Raw genomic sequence first — 18,071 nt, 5'->3', positions numbered from 1 at the left:
TTTAAAAAGAAATTATCCATTGAGTAAGAGGTGGCAAGGTTGAAATCAAAACATGATAATAAAGCTGCTGGAATGTAAATTTGTTTATTTGTCTGTCTGTGTTGTCATGCAATGGACTGGCCATACGTTCGGGTTGTTTCCATTCATTAAGCCTGTACTGTATTAGTTAATTATTTCCAATATATATATATATATTATTATCATTTTGCCATAGTACCTCAATTGGTACCAAGAACAACCATTTTGCCAAAGTTACCATAAATAATACTTATCAATTCAATAACATTTACCAGATGATTGTGTAAAGTTTCAATAATGTTCAGCCTTTGTAACACCCAGTTGAAAATATTAAGGTACTCCAAAATTCCATGGGGGAAAAAACACTTACAGTAGGCTACCAATGTTGATCATTTATTCAACATTAATTACCATAAAAGTGATTTTTAAAGAGAAAAGTAATCAATCAATTATTATATTTATTAGAAAACAGCAAAGAAACAGTTACATGCAATACATGTAATAAGAAAACAAGAACAGCAAACAAACACAATGACTTAACCAAGAACAGGTACATAAACTTTAAACTAAACTTTATTCTTGGAAGAAAAGATTGTAGGGCTCCCAGGTGTCCGTCCATTTCATCCCACTGCAAATCAGTAAAAAAAAAGATCATAGACAAATTTACAGAACAGGCTATGACATGTAACTATTGAAAATAGATTGACTTTTTGAAGGGCAAAAATATTTTTGCATTCAGTTAAGACATTTAAAGAAAAAAAATACAAGAAAGATGTATTAGGCAATCAAAATGAATAAGGAAAAGTTTATTAATAATACATGTAAACACAAATATCGTAGATTTTTACAACACCCTTATACAGGTTATATGTGAGTACAGGTACATACCATCCTGAACACGGCTTCCATCTCACTTTGACCTCTTTGACACCCTTTAAGAAACATAAGCATCACACACACACACACACACACACACACACACACACACACACACACACACACACACACACACACACACACACACACACACACACACACACACACATTAAACATCATGCTAAAAATATATACAAATAAATGTGCCTGTACCATACCCTTACTAGGCCACAGATTCGTTCTCATTTCAAATAAATGTACATTATTTAAAAAAAATTCTTACGTTTCAATCTTTTACTAAGGAATACATTTCCGACAAATATTTACAAAATGAGTTCAATCTTACTTCCTTTGACATCCTATTCCTTATGATCTTGTCATATGGAAATGTTTTTAATCTGGGATGTACTTGGCATTCTACAACAGAAAAATATAAAAGGATATAATATATAATCAGGAAATGTTTACACTCATGACATATTAACAGTTCGGTAACAGTTCGGTAAGCAATTCTTAATAAATAGAATGCATAAATCCTTGCAATGGGACACCTGAAACCCTAAAAATGAACTGAAATTAGACCATCTGAAGTACAATTTGCTTTGAATTGGTTGTGTGGTTTGGTAATAGTGCACATTATGGAAACATTCATGGATGGCATGATTTTACATTTGCATAATGCCAAATATTTTATTTTAACTGTAAAGGCACTGTGCATTGTCATTAGGAGCTGCTTATTTTGTATGGTCATTACAGTATGGAGAGCATAACAGATTGTATTCTGACAGTTAAACAGCATGCAAATTGAAATTGTTTTCTCTTCCGTCATTATAATATATAATAATTCCGCTCTCTTAATAATAACTTTATTATTATCATCAAGCCCCCATAGCATGTTCGTCTTGATCAAGAATTTGAACAAAGGCTTAAATATTAATTCCTGTGGCGAGCAGGACGAGGTCGAGGGACGTGAGAGGACGGTACTAGACCGGTGGCGTGATTACTGATGAGCGACACATGCGCAACGCTCTCGACCGGTCTCCCACGTCCCTCGACCTCGTCCTGCTCGCCACAGTTCCATTAATAGAATACTTGAAATTAGTTTTTAACTCATTTGGTATTATTTAAAAGCATTTAATTAAAACAGCAACCATGCACACAGGAATAGCATGTCGCCTGTACGCATTTAACCATTGTATTACAATCAAGAAGTAAGTTTGAACAATGAAGTGGATTATTCCAGTTTATGCAATTTATCAGTTGCATACACATATTCAGCTTCATAGACATTATTGTCTATGATTAGTTATGGAATGTAACAATTTTTGTTATGGAATTTAACTATTTTTGTTATGGAATTTAACAATTTTTGTTATTGAATGTAAAAAAATGTGCGACTTAAAAACAGCCTTTTAAAAATTATATTGAAATAAGAAACTTGTTTTCTACTTTGTAGTTAGTCAGTTTTCATTAAAAATGCAAATACACAATACCTGCTTGTTTATACATCCATTTTCTTTGTTTGCCTCCTGTCCTTGGAATTATTGTGGAGGAATTGTCTGTAAAACACACACACACACACACACACACACACACACACACACACACACACACACACACACACACACAAAACATTTACTTAAATTTGAGTCAAAATAAAGTCAGAACTACATATGGATTAAAATGCTGGCATTGGCACTAAAATTGGGAATATAACTTTCTTCAAGCTTAAATAAAACGTGTTGCATGTTGTGCATGTTTTTGCCTGAAGTGAAAAAAAAAATCACCTGCATCTTTGGGCTTAGATGGGGCAGCATGACTGTTCTGGGAGTGGAAAGAAGGGTTTGTAGATGGAAGATGTGAATTATGGAAAGGAGGAGGGGCGATGCAAGAGGATGTAGGGGTGAGGGGAAATGGTGTAGGAGGAGGAGTGGGGAAAGAAGAGGTAGGAGGAAGAAGGGTGATGTAAGAGGAAGTGGGAGGAGGAGGAGGAAGGTTGGAGGACAAAGATGGAGAAGGAAGAAGGGTATCAAAAGACGAGGAAGAAGGAGGAAAGCTGAAAGACAAAGATGGAGGAGGAAGAAGGGTATAGAAAGAGGAGGAAGGAGGAGGAAGGTTGGAGGAAGAAGATGTAGGAGGAGGAGGAGGAGGAGGAAGGGTGTAAAAAGAAGAGGAAGAAGGAGGAAGGCTAGAGGAAGAAGATGGAGGAGGAAGGGTGTACAAAGAGGAGGAAGAAGGAGGAAGGCTGGAGGAAGAAGATGGAGGAGGAGGAAGGGTGTCAAAAGAGGAGGAAGAAGATGGAGGAGGAGGAAGGGTGTCAAAAGAGGAGGAAGAAGGAGGAAGGCTAGAGGAAGAAGATGGAGGAGGAAGGGTGTAGAAAGAAGAGGAAGAAGCAGGAAGGCTGGAGGAAGAAGATGGAGGAGGAAGGGTGTAGAGGGAGGAAAAAGAAGTAGAAAGGCTGGAGGAAGAAGATGGAGGAGGAGGAAGGGTGTCAAAAGAGGAGGAAGAAGATGGAGGAGGAGGAAGGGTGTCAAAAGAGGAGGAAGAAGATGGAGGAGGAGGAAGGGTGTCAAAAGAGGAGGAAGAAGGAGGAAGGCTGGAGGAAGAAGATGGAGGAGGAGGAAGGGAGGAAGTCGGGTGCTGGCAGACAGTTTCAGCAGTACTGGTGTGGTTTTGAATCCTCAGGTAATCTATGAGAAATTTTTGAAAGAAAATTAAAAAATATTTCTTTGAATATTGCATGTGTAGTTCATACGAAATACTTACTTTTAACACAAATTTCATAAAGGCTAGTCATCCTTTCAAATATGGTTTGAAGTGGTCCAACTGCAAATGGACCCATTGAAGTGATGACTTCAGCCACAAACCCATTTCTTTTCTCTTTAGAAATGAAGAGAATTGGCTTATAGCCAAGAACCTCCAATTTCTTAACCTGTAAAACAAATGCACAGACAGCACAGATAAGTATCGATGTATTCATAATGGTAAGCAGGGACTTACCAGACAATTCTGTTGCAAATCAACTGGATTATCAAAATAAAAAATAAAGATGTCTAAATGTTTAATTGAGAAATGTAGCAACTCATAATGTAATAACTGCACATAATGAAATAAGTATTACATTATTATTGAAATAAAATGTTAATGATGTAATAATTTTCTCAAAATGTAATCAGATCTTGAGGTCATAATGTAATAACAATTTTTACATTTTGAGAAATGTATTACATTAGAAACTTACCAAAACATATGTCAAAACATAACATATAAAACAAAACATTTTCATTACTGTAATAGCTTTTAAATTACAATACATTGAAAAAATAAAATAAAAATAAAAATCCAGTCTTAAACTACCTGCAAATATATAAAATATTTATGCAATTAATATTACATATATATTAATTTCACAAAAAACATTGGTATTCCATTTTAAAAGCTATTACAGTAATGTAAATATGATATGTTTTGGTAAGTTTCTAATGTAATACATTTCTCAAAATGTAAAAATTGTTATTACATCATGAGCTCAGTATTTTTTTTACGTTTTGAGAAAATTATTACAGTATGAAAATTGTATTACCATTATGAGTTGCTACAAGTAAGACTAATATAAATATATATATAATTAAACAGTAAAAATCTGTTATTTTAAAAAGAAATATATATATATATATAGTGTAATAGTGCGCTTTGAGTACCCAGAAAAGCGAAAATGTAACAAATTATTATTATAATTATATATATATATATATATATATATATATATATATATATATATAACATTTCTTTTTTAAATAACAGATTTTGACTATTTAATTATTCACAGTTATATATACGTATGCTTATATTATGTTGAATATTATGTAGTATAGGCTACTATGAACATAATATAATTTATACTTTTGCAGAACAAGACTTACAGCAATGCGGGCAGAATCCACCACACGAGCAGCATTTCTGTGTTTTTTTGTGCTGGACTTCCATGCACTCTCCTCGATATTCTTTTGCTTGATTTTAACTCTCTGTCTGATGGTTAAACTAGCAAAACATGTTTTACATGTTTTGCAGCTGGCATTGTTGAGTGCCTGGCAGTGGGTACATGGTTTCTGTTTTGGTTTTGTCATTTTGCTCTAAAAGAAAACAAAGAACAAATACAATGCAAACAAAGCAAGTGCAGGCAACTGCCACAATTGGAGTTTTCTACCTGATGACTGACGTTTTCTGTTTGGAAGCAACAGTATACTGTATAGTAGAAGGTGTAGTGGTGTGGACAGAAAATTTGATAATAATTAGATAATATTTTTTTGAATGCATGACTGAATGTAGATTATGTGAAAGAAATACTTTTAATGAAAATGAATTCAAACAAGTTATTTTTGGACTTATCATTACAGTATGTGTATTAATGCAAATAACATATAAGCACATTATGTATAACAAATGTACACACACTTGTAGAAATTATATGTCTGTGCATGGACATAGACCAAGTCGATATTCTATGTAAATAATAAAAAGTAAACCATCCATTATTTAATTAGTCTATTATGGCAGTCTAACACAAATCCCAGGTCATAAAGTATCTGATAAACCCCAAATTATAAAGTATTAGCTAACATGCTAACACTTGAAATGGACGTAGGCCTATTGGTACCATTAGCACATTATACATAGCAACATTACATCAGGTATCATTAGCACCCATCAATAGGTTTTAAGTATGGCTTTTATTCTTAATAAAAAATAAAATAAATGAAATATATATATATAACAACCCTGATAGACGTGTTAACATGGTGCACAAAAAAGTACAATGATACCAGAATCTGAAATTCTTTATCTAAATTATGTAATGTATGTACCAGAACCTACCGTGCAAAGACGAGGTATAGCATTGGAAAGCGCGGCAGGATTTATCGCGAGAATGAAAAAAAAAAAAAAAAAAAAAAAAAAAAAAAACTTTATTGGTGGCATTGCTTTTATTATATATTACAATATATATATATATATATATATATATATATATATATATATATATATATATATATATATATATATATATATATATATATATATATATATATTACAATATTTTACATTTATTCATTATAAACCACCAATTAAAAGTTTACTCCGTAAAAATACCCGGTTGATTATGTGTAAGAGTTTGTTATGTTTTGATTGGCCAACATAAGAACCACAAAAGTAAAAGCACGTAATATCGCAGATTCTACAGATAACATTAATAGCGAGCTGATAATTAATATATTAATGTCCCTGGCATCAAATGTAAACATAGCCTAAAGATCTCAAATCTATAAATATAAATGTTTTTTTTTTTTTTTTTGTACAATAAGAAACAGGCCAGAAGTATACACAGTAGGCCTACACAATAATTTAGTTATGAATTATAAAAACGCATATATATATATATATAAATATATATGTATACACACATGTGTTATGGATTTTAAAGCTTTCCAGTTGCTGGAGGTAGCCAAGCCCAGATAAAAGTCTTTACAGATAATGTTAAAAGGGGGATTTATAGACATTAAATACATTTATGTAGCTATAGAAACTTAGCTATAAAAAATATATAAATTTAATAGGCCTATTTATTTCTTACCAGAGCTTTAGAAAATTGCGATGACGTAGGGTCTATTATACTAGGCTAATTTACCTTTTGCGTCTTAATCTGACGCATAAGGCAAACCGTTGAAATCAATGGAATTCCTTGTTCGTCAATATAGTGACGCCTAGGGGCACCTTCGACGTCTTCTAGGTGACGCGGAAGGCACTTGACCATGCTTCAGTTTTTGACGCCCTGGGAGTGAGAATGGGTTGAAATACAATACCCCTGCCCTAAGCCTCATTTGCCGTCTGATTATCCAGTAGGGAGAGCTGTTCAAGCGGAGTCCCACACAGAGAGAGCCTGAGGCCTGGGAGGGGCACAGGCGGCCCCATCTCTGTCAGCATATGGCCAGCTAAACGCTCCTGTGACCTAAAATGACCTGAGATTAAAAGACCTCCGGACTGCTAATGCAATAATTACCACAGTTTCTTTGCACCTCATGCTGGAGACTCTATAATTTAATAATAAACTATAGTACATTTCCATCATGTAAATGGGCATTTCTAAAGCTGGTATTTGCAAAGATATGTACTTTTATTTATTTATTTATTTGTATTTATTTGAGTAGATTTCTTAATAGAAACTGACTGGTTTCTATTAAGGGTGGGTGTAAAACTGAACATGCATGTCTGATAAATAATTGTATGAATTATACAAGACATATTTGCTATTTTGAGACTATAAATAGTTACATCTAAAAGTGGGATTTGTATTTAGCTGTTTTTTATTATAGTATTTATTAATAATTTAAATTAGCTTTTTATTTTATATATTTGCAGTGTTCATTTTATTTTAAGTAATTTTGTTATGTGCGTTTGTCATTCTTATGAGTAATTTCTTAATATTTCTAGCTTTATTGAATTGAATAATTTTAGCTTATTTCAGTTATAGTTGCCAATGCAGCATTTAAGCTTACGGTTTTCATCTAATATTTATGTTTTATATTATTTCTGCTTTATTTCAAATCTAGTTTAGGTTAACAGTAACAAGACTGACCCACATCTACTTTTGTCTGAATACAGATATATATAATTGTGTCATTGCAATGGAATGGATACAGGTATTTTTACCACATATATAATGGCTTTGCAACAACTCTTTAACATTATAATTAATTATATGGCAACTCTTATGCAAAAGAGTTTCAAACCTCTGTAGTTGAAGTATTGAGGTTTAAAGTATTCATGTATTCAGGCCGATAGCGTGTCCTTGCGGTCATCCTCACTTTTGCACATCTTTCGCCAACTAGTTTGGTTACAGTAATTGGTTAACATAGCGAGTAACTGTCGAGGCATGAAGGGAAGAGAAGAGAGGGAGAGAGAAGGAGACAAGCGAGTTGAAATGCTTTACAGGGGACTAGTGGTGAAAGAGGCTCCTCATTAGCACAGTGCTTTTTTTGGAGGTTGAGCTCTTCTCTCTGCCTCTGTGTATGAAACACGCAGAGGAGGCCGTCCTGTCCCTCATCGTCCTCTGTGTTGATGTGCAATTACGAGCTGGAGTGCTCATCAGCCACACAAAGACATGCTCACATGCTCTGCCTTTCTGCTGCCCATTTTAATAGGATACATTTCTTTATTCAGTACTCCCCCTTCAAATAGAGACATCAAAGATGGAAGGATGGACAAATAGAGAAATATGCAGAGGTTTTCTGAGTGTAAGGAGGACAGCCTTTACTTTTATGAGGAGAGGGTGAAATTGGCTGACATTTTCACTTCTGGAAAGGTTGATGTGAATTATTTGTCCTCAGCACTCTTGCCTTTGGGAGTGGGTTCCTGTGAGTGCTTAAAGGGATAGTTCACCCAAAAATGAATATTCTCTACTGTGGGCCATATACCGGAAGACAAGATAAACCGGTAGAGATTTGTCAAGATTTCTATGGTCTCTATCGTGGATACGCTTACGTGACGTTGCCGGGCTGCGCCGTCAAGTTAGCGTATCATTTGGAAGGGTTTATAAGTCTTGCGGTTTAAAAGGGAGTGAAAAGAGAACTCATTTTGGTATATGCAAGAGCTGTCGGAGACTTTTTTGTCCCAGAAAAAGTCGCTGCTCATACAGCGCGAGTACTGAAATTCGGTTTTTATTTTTTTAGTTAGTAATAGTTGTTTTTGTGATTATGAAATTTCAAAAAAAATAAAAAAAAATTATATTGTGATATAAGATTGTGGTCATTTTGCCCACCCCTATTCTCAAATTTGTTGATTATACTTAAAAATCTTTTTTGTGTTTTGCAGAAGAAAGTCATGCAAGTGTGAATCAGTATGAGGGTTAGTAAATGATGACATAATCTTTATTTTTTGTGTGAACTATGCCTTCAAGGTCAGTCTCTCGTCCAATCATAAATCCTTGTGAAAGATTGTACTGAGGTTGATGCTTGATGTCTGTGTTTGTTTCGTAATCACATTCCACTATCCAAGGCAATTACCGGTACTCAGTGTTTCAATTAATCAATGTTCGATGTTTTATGCTTTGAAACTGCAAAATCAATCAAATGACTAATTAAAAAAATTAAGAACTATTTGGGATAACTTGATCTTTTTTTTGTGCTTGTTTGAAGGGTTGCACAATTTGGTGTAAAATTGTGCAATTTTATGTTTTAAATATCTATATAAAATAATATAATAATTATTTTTATTACTAAATAAAAATATTAATACTAGTATTATAACATTATTCCTATTGTAATATTTCACTGTAAAAAAATATATATATTTAGCATGGGAAATATTTAACTCTATAAAACACGCTGCACATATATTTATATAATTAAATTACAGTCTTCGCGTTTTGATAATCACACTAAGCTGTATCACAGTTTTCGTGCAGACCTACAAGAAATACACATCATAGCCCTTCACTTGTTAAAGTGATACCCCCACACATATATTCTCCCTTATTTAAAAGAGCACAGAGGAATACAATGGCTCCACAGAATGCACACCTCTGGACCCCCCCCCCCCCCCCCCCCCATACAGTGCCATGCTAATTAGACGCACATTAAATCAAATCGGCATTGGAGTTAATTGATTTTATCCAGCGTCTCTGTAATTACATTGTTTTTAAGTGGTTAAACCTCCCTTGTGTCACTGAGCGGTGCACGGACCCCAGTATCACAGAGCCAGACCAGGATCCTGTACTCAGCACGGCTCTTCAAGAGCGTTATTAACTGAACGAGGGGAGGAGGGGGATAGTGTTGCCACGCCACTGTAATCAAACTCATAGAGGCCTTCATTAAAGTATAATTGCTTTGTCAAAGGGCTGCTATTCATATTGTGCTTTTCATTACAAACCCCATGAAATTAAAATGTAAATGTTTTGTGGCTTTAGCTCATGTCTATTAGATTTGAAGGCAACATTATAATTGTGGTGACGTATGCCGGACATTTTGCTGCAATTATTGAGTGCAGCAAAATGTACATAAAAAGTGTGTACACAAAAAGTGGGACAGAACTACACTGTAGTGCAGTAGTTTCTTTAAGGAGGTATTTCTACCTGATTATACCTTCTAATTTTGTTGTTGTAACCTAATTCAATCAGGTTTATGTAGCATAAAACAAGGGAATGCTTAACTTAATTGAGTTACATTGACCCAATATACACTTTTCAATAAAGCTCAGGATGAACACATTGGACATATGCACACTACAACTGCACCATACTTATAGAGGGCAGAAGTCGTGACTCTTGTCAGATACAGAACATCTGCTCTGAAGGACAAAGAAAAAGAAAAGGTTTGTGTGAAAACCTTGAGTTTTTTTTTTTCAGGTTAGTCAAATTCAGTTATGATCAGTAATCTTAAATAATGTATTTCATTTCAACAAAAGCAGTTATTGTAGTGCAAAAGTGAATAGAAGATCAAATTTGTGAAAAACAAGTAAAGTAAATGATTTAAACAGGGCTTACACATATAGGACCTACATATAAAATAACCTAATATAAGACAATAAACACATAGCCTGTATTATTATTGCATTAATATTTTTGCGATTCTGTTTGGTGCTGTTAGTGGCAGGAAAATACACACTTCACCTCTGAGCATAAAAGATGTGAGTCTGTTATAATTGCAGGTGAATAAATGACATTGAGTTCCCATGCGTTGATGGATGTGGAGAGGTGGATGTGCAGGAGGAGAGGGGATGTGAGTGCAGTTTCTCTGGTGATAGTGATTCATATCTACAAGCACTGAGGGCCAGAGCAATGGCCAACACTCCAGCTCAGTAATTCATTTTTCTTCTCTCTCTCTCTCTCTGACATACACTTTTTTGCCTCTCTCTTAACCCTCCCTCAATGCACATACATACACTTCTTACCCATACTCTTAAACTTCTCGCTTTATGCACATTTTCTCTCACAAGGAATGGAAAACATACAGATGTATGCTAATTTGCGATAAGCATGGTTATAGCTGATGTTTATATATTGGCTGACACCCTAAATTTAATTTATAATTTACTGTAAAAGAGGGAAAGGGAGAATAAACAAATTATGTGAGGGAGCTCAGTAAACATTCAAATGAGTAACTATCAGGCTATAAGCATTAAAGTGAGAGAAAGAAAGAGAATATAGAAAGGAAGGGAAGTAAAGTCTGATAAAAAGACTATTCCTTCCACTTGCAATGTATTATTAGCTCAGATAAAGGCCAATCGAGAGCTCAAAGATTAAGATCTCTGACCTGTCACTTCACTGTTTCAGTCTTCTGTTTCCCACTTTCATCTCCATCACCTCGTTGCTAGACATCTGCTACTGTACAATACTGCTACAAGTATACCATATATATTCAGTATTCCCATTTTGGGTTAATGACAGCAGCACTCGAGCTGCATGAACTCAATAAGATGGTGTTAAACCTGATGATCATGTTTCTCCAGCATGATTTGAAGGGAGTACATTAATTTCTGTGCTGTATGAAATCAATCCACTTATTCCTCATTGGCTGCAGGAAAAAGCAACCTCAAGACTGCAAATGCCACAGTCCAAAAGCCGTCACACATTAAAATTCTGTCCTGATCCTGCAATGCAATTTGAATTATGCAGTCATTGAATACTCATTAGAGGAAATGCACAGCCCCACGCTTGACATTTTGAGCTGAACAGCATTTAACACAGAGAAGATGTAATCACGTTTGCTAATTGTTAGACTTAAAGTGTCCCCTGGCTGAATAGCACATACACACAAGAGTCGTGACCTGGCATTTTGTCATATAATTTCTATCTTGCCAAAGAACACAGTTTAGGTCTATTGGAGATGTTTGGACTCAGTGAAACGTAACAAATGTGTGGTTTATTACATCAAGACACTAATGGCATGTAACAGTTCAACTGCAGGGAATGAAGTGGAAAGCACCAGACTCACAAAGGGTATATTTTATTCCGCAAAGACAACAAAGGACAGGACAATTCAGAATTTACCGAGAATTCACATTATACATCAGACTGCTTAGTCAGATACTTGTTACATTGCTAAATCAGAACTCAAACGTGTTCCAATGTCTTTCTTATTTGGAAGATATTTCAAAGAACTGTTTTTGTCAATGAAAGTCAATTTGATACAATTTTGTTTTTGGACCCCATTGACTTTCATTGTATGCACAAAAACAGTTATTTGAAATATCTTCCATTTTATATCCAACATTTTTCTTCTTATGTGTTCCACAGAAGAAAGAGTCATTCAGGTTTGGAAACGACATGAGGGTAAGTGATGATAGAACTTTCATTTTTGGGTGTACCATCTGATATAGATTCACTGGAAGTCCAATGCTCTGATGCTAAAGACACACATCATGAAGTACACTGCGTGTTAGGTCACCACAGCTGGAAGTCATTTGTTTTAGTTTTGCCAAGAACATCCTCTCAATTGCAGACTGTGCTATGATTTGAAACTGAAGTGACAGTCCTCAAACTCTGTGATTCAAGGACTCTATGAGAATCGTTAATTAGTAGGAAGGAAATGCGTGCTGGTGCGAGAGTGAGATTTGTAGCAGTAATGGTTAGTAGAACAGATGCTGCAATAGTGTTTCTGTGTGTATGTGTGTGCGTGTATGGAGGTCGGCAGTCTGTTTTCAGAGGAAGACTGCAGCCGTGAGTTGTTCTGCCTTATGTTTGACTAACTCACTGTAGCGGCTCATTGGGAGGAGGCTGAAAAACAGAGTGTTTGTCTGAGACATGCTGCGCTGATTTGGCAGAACTCTGCAGGTCAACGCAGCTAGCCGAACACACACCGACAGTACAAACACACATACAACAATAACACTGGAAATGGATTCGTTCTGGGTCTCAATCTCTCATTTTATTCAAATAAAATCTCTTTTCACGATTTGATAGTTACATAGCAGCTTTTGTCAGTAGTGGTGTTTGCGAAGGTGCTAATGATAGTGCTAAACTGCACTTGACAAAGCTAAACGGTTTATTCCGCCTTTTCGTGCTATAGACATTGGTGATACCTCAAATCATGCGGTTTGTTAAGGAGAGGTTTGCTATTACTTATGTAAATGATTAGGCTGATGATTACATTTTTTTGATCCCCCGGCATATAATAAAACAAGGTTTCAAAAATCCCAAAGACTTGTAATAAAGGAGAGTAAAAAAAATTTATTTGGCGGATTGTAAGAAAGCACGTCTAGAGGTTGTGGACCCACTGGACCCCTTTAAATTATTCATTACTCTCTGTAGAATATATGTCTTGGCTAGAAAAGGGGAGAGGAGAAAGACAGTGGGTGAGAGCGAGTGAAGAAGACCTTTACACTGGTATTGTGTACTTGTGGGGAGACAAAACAGTTTTGCCACTTTGGAGAGGTAGTTTATGGCACAAACCTGATTTAAGTACCCACATACCTGTTGAAGTCAAGTCAAGTTATCATCATTTATATAGCGCTTTTAACAATGTAGATTGTTTCAAAGCGGCTTTACTGTAATAAACGGATAATTTAAGGTAGCCAAAATAATTTAAGATTGTTTTGGCTTTAAAGCGGTTCTTGAATAAATATATTTTCCAGCTAAAGTTAGTTTTGATTGATTCACTTCCGTCGCAAGGATCAATTAGTTATTAAATTAGAGACCGCTAAGACGACATCGTTCTCTCTACACAGACTTTAAACACGAACCTGTGAGAAACGCTGATTGGGCTCACGTGCGCATTAAGAATTAATTCTATAGTTATGCGCGTTTGAATATATGTGCGTAGGTTTGTAATTACCTACAAACCAAGCCTTAAACTACTTGTCTGGATTTTTATCAGAATTTTATCACTTCAGGGTAGATACGCGAAACCGAAATTATCCCGACAACGCTTTATCTATAGAGTGGTAAAGGGATCTTTCACAGGGGAGAGACAAGTTGGCACTTCAGCACTGCGTTGTCATCGGGTCCAGGCGAAGGTCCTTAGTCAGATCTGAATACGGCCTGGATCCGGCAGGCAGCGGGAAAATCTCGGTATAAACAAAGACACTAAAATTAGCGTAGATGCCATTCTTCTTATGATGTAACGAGTACATCAGGATATAAGGGAAGTGTTCCCAGTTCCGGCTGATCTAAACTATGCAGCCTAACATTGAATTATAGAAGTCTACAATGAGTTATGTGAATGCTAGGCCGAAGAGATGTGTCTTTAATCTAGCTTTGAACTGACAGAGTGTGTCTGCTTCCCAGACAATGGTAGGAAGACTGTTCCAAAGTTTTAGTGCTAGAGAGGAAAAGGATCTACCGCCAGCAGTCGATTTTGATATTCTAAGTATTATTAACTGGCCGGAATTTTGAGATCGCAATAGACGTGAAGGACTATAATGCGTTAAGAGCTCGCTCAAGTACTGCGGAGCTAAACCATTTAGTGCTTTGTAAGTAATCAGCAATATTTTAAAATGTACGATGTTTAATAGGGAGCCAATACATTGTTGCCAGAACGGGGCTAATTTAGTCATACTTCCTGGTTCTGGTAAGAACTCGAGCTGTACTCTACTGTAATACTGACAGTAGAACTAGCTGTAATTTGTTTATTAAGCGTGCAGGGCAACCACCCAGTAGAGCATTACAATAATCTAGCCTTGAGGTCACGAACGCATGAACTAATTGTTCCACATTGTCAATGAGAGCATATGGTGTAATTTAGATAACATTTTTAAGATGGAAAAATGCGGTTTTACAGATACTAGACACATGACTTTCAAATGAAAGATTGTTATCAAAGAGCACACCCAGGTTCCTAACCGACGACGAAGACTTAACAGAGCAGCCATCAAGTATTAGACAGTATTCTAGGTTATTACGTGTGGAAGTTTTTTGTCCAATAATTAGAATCTCTATTTTTTCAGAATTTTAAATATAATATAAATAAAATTTGATAAATAACTGAGCGCACAGACGGCGCGTTAACAGGCTAGCGAATTACTAGCGTGTTGTGCTAGTAACGGAAGCTAGCAATGTCAGGTTAATGTGTGATGTTTGGTAAGCTGTATTTAGTAGTATAAACAACTAGAAATGATAGTAAATAATGGTTCAAAACAGAAAGAAATACGAAGCTAATACAAGGCTTAGAAGAAGCTTACAGCCACAAACCAACTCGCAGCAGCAGTCACAGCGAGGCAGACAGGTGAATCATGCAGGTGCTGTCTGTGCTGGTATAGCACTGCACCAGGCATATTTAAGCATATTTAAGCACTGTCATTTTCACTCGTCATTGCAAACACATGTATTGTATGAGCTAATTAGGCTCATTATATTTGCAGCTCTCATAATACTCTTCTCAAAAAATGTACTCTCCTTCATCTCTTAGGATATGGAAACGTTTTTCCTTTTATATTTTTCGCGTACAGACAACAACAATGTCAAAACGATCCCCGTTCTTATACTTAAAATAAGACGCTGTATTATACATGCCAGGCCAGTGGTTGGCGATGTCACTTTGTAAAGAACCACTACGCGGCTATAGGCTGAACACGCAATACTTTGTTTTCACACACTTGCACTTTGAAACCCGTTTTCAAAAGTTTGCGTTTTCATGTCCTGTAAATGACCGAGCAAAACCATAAAAAGTTTAATGTAATGGTCTATAATGGTCTTCTCCTTGATTTAATGAATTATTGCTACTATGTTCAATATAAAATATAAAATACTTAAAACTGTTTAGCACCTGTTTTTGGTGTTTTTAATAGTAATTGCATCAGTCAAGAAGTGATGAGTTTTTGCAATCTAGAGCAAGCCCAATTTGCAAAGAAAGGAGGTGTGTTTACACTAAAAAGAGTTGTTTTATTTACACTATCTGATATATTTTTTATATAACAGTCTTTAATGCACAAGGTTGCATTTATTTGATTTTTTTTATACAGTAAAACACTAATATTCTGAAATATCATTATGATGAAAAATAACTTTCTATTTGAGTATATTTTAAAATGTAATTTATTCATGTGATGCAAAGCTGAATTTTCAGCATCGGTGCTCTAGTCTTCAGTGTCACATGATCCTTCAGAAATTATTAATATATGATTTAATACTCAATAAACATTTACTATTGATGTTGAAAACGTTGTGCTGCTTAATATTTTTGTGGAAACCATGATACATTCTCTCAGGATTCTTTGAATGGAAAGTTCAACAAAACAGCATTTATTTGAAATAGAAATCTTTTGTAACATTATAAATTAGCTACTGTCACTTTTGATCAAATTAATGTGGCCTTGCAGAATAAAAATATTTATTTATTTAAAAAAAAGAAAAGACACCAAATTTTCAAACAATAGTGTAGATGCAGTGCAGGACTATTTCAGCACATTTCAGCTGGTTAATAAAGCAGGTTTTAAATGCTGAGATACTGTACACTGTACTGTTTGGATCCTCTCAATTCTCTCAAGTTCTCAAGTCTAACTCAATAATAAGTTTCCACAACCCTGCCTTTGTTAGTTTGAATAGTTTCCATATCAGTCAACTAATTATGCAACCGATAACAAACAGAATGCAACATCCGTCAACAGCAGTTTGGAAAGAATACAGCAGCACAAAGAAAACGGACTTTGATTAAGCTGCTACTGACATGTTGTTTGTGACAATCATGAACCGTCAGATTTATGACAAGCATCTATAAAGAGTTCAATTCAATCCCCCAGAGCAGAAGTATAAGGTTCATTTAAATGGCGATATGAGAATTATTGCGAATCCTTGCTGGTTGTTGGAGCACAAGACCAGGGTAGCATCATCCGTTGTTTCCTGCCTGGCCCATTTTCTTCCCATCACGGTCAGTCATGCTATTGTGCTCCTGTTTTCAGCTCATTAATATACACTTCTGTTCTCTTGCCAGCCTTCCCCTTTCTCCTCCCATCCATCCCACCCTCCTCCACTTCCATAAGTCAAGGTCAGACAATTTTACCTTTGGTTTTTCAAATGGGAAATCAGATTCATATCACCCCTCCCCCCGGTTCCATTTCCCTGGCCACTGGCTTTGAAGAGAGAGAGAGAGAGTGTTTGTGTCCCCTTGTGTGCCCAGTGGAGAAGTTTAATAAATGTAGTGTCACTCTGCAGTGTGGCATGTGAGATTGCTTGGCCTGCAGCCTGACACGCGTGGAATGCTTTTGAATGGCAGACCTCTGTAATAAGGCTGCAGAAGGTCTGAGAACAATACAGCTTGGCATATGGAAACTGCTAATGACATGAGCTGACAAGCTTGTTTTCATTCAGATGGCTGTCAGATTGCATTAGTACGATATTGTTTCCACTGCTCTCATTAATGATCAAATTGGTAGTCGTTTTTTGCACGCTTGCATACCAATGTGCCTTTGAGTGTGTTATTTTGCTTGCATGTTGCCTACATAGCAGTGGCTGATTGATTTTAGTTTTTTTTAATGGCCATTTGTTTGCGGTTGTTACCTTAATGAACTTATCCTAGCCTTAAATTTAGTTTTTAATGGTGTAACGTAAAATATTTAGGTTGATGCAGAATTAAATAATATTTGTGACGTAACATTGTGACTTATGTATTTACATTGCGGGTAAATATAAAAGGACTGTATAACATTTATTGGTATTAAAATGTCTAATTGCCTACAACTTTCTGTTCATTTCAAGGTTTATGAAAACATCCCAGACATCTAATCTCAGACTTTTGGGTATTCTGTATATGTTTACTATGCACTGTCCATTCTTGTGCACATTACCAGTTTGATTACATTTCAGATTAAATTGGTGTGAGCCTGATGTTTGTCTGTCAGAGTGAGTTATGCTGTTGTTACCTGAGTGGGTTGGGAGCAAGTCGTTCGGTGCAGAGGCTCTCCACTACTCTGTTCCTGTGACCTTGGGGGGCATTGACCGGAGGGATGCATTCATCACTGTGATGCTGTGGGATGGGGGAAGGGAGAAAAGGGAAGCTGTAGGCTTGCAACTTTGGCATGCTCATTACTAACCTACATTTAGCGCTCTCTCTGTGAATATCTGCAAGTGTGTCTATTTATCGACAATTTGTTTTATATTAGCCTTTGTTACTGGTTTAGTGATTTTATTGATTAATTGATTTATTTACCACAATAATTACACAAGCTTCCTATGGCCCCACAACCACTTCAAA

General features: G+C 35.7%; 1 protein-coding gene across 1 annotated transcript; it reads right to left on the bottom strand.

Annotated features, from left to right (window-relative positions):
- Positions 1-459: 459 nt before the first annotated feature.
- Positions 460-6,742, bottom strand: LOC306995396 (uncharacterized protein). The gene is made up of 8 exons (XM_079606973.1): positions 6,578-6,742; positions 4,818-5,027; positions 3,661-3,826; positions 2,682-3,584; positions 2,388-2,453; positions 1,241-1,311; positions 907-950; positions 460-646 (listed from the first exon to the last, which is right to left on the bottom strand). The coding sequence occupies exons 1-8, from the start codon at positions 6,701-6,703 to the stop codon at positions 592-594; spliced, it is 1,641 nt and encodes a 546-aa protein (XP_079463099.1). The 5' UTR covers positions 6,704-6,742; the 3' UTR covers positions 460-591.
- Between the last annotated feature and the right edge of the window lie 11,329 nt (positions 6,743-18,071).

This window comes from Phoxinus phoxinus (genome assembly GCF_949152265.1).
Source record: "Phoxinus phoxinus genome assembly, chromosome: 1".
Lineage (NCBI taxonomy): Eukaryota > Metazoa > Chordata > Actinopteri > Cypriniformes > Leuciscidae > Phoxinus > Phoxinus phoxinus.
Note: the sequence above shows the minus strand (reverse complement) of the source record. Positions and strands in the feature narration are given on the sequence as shown.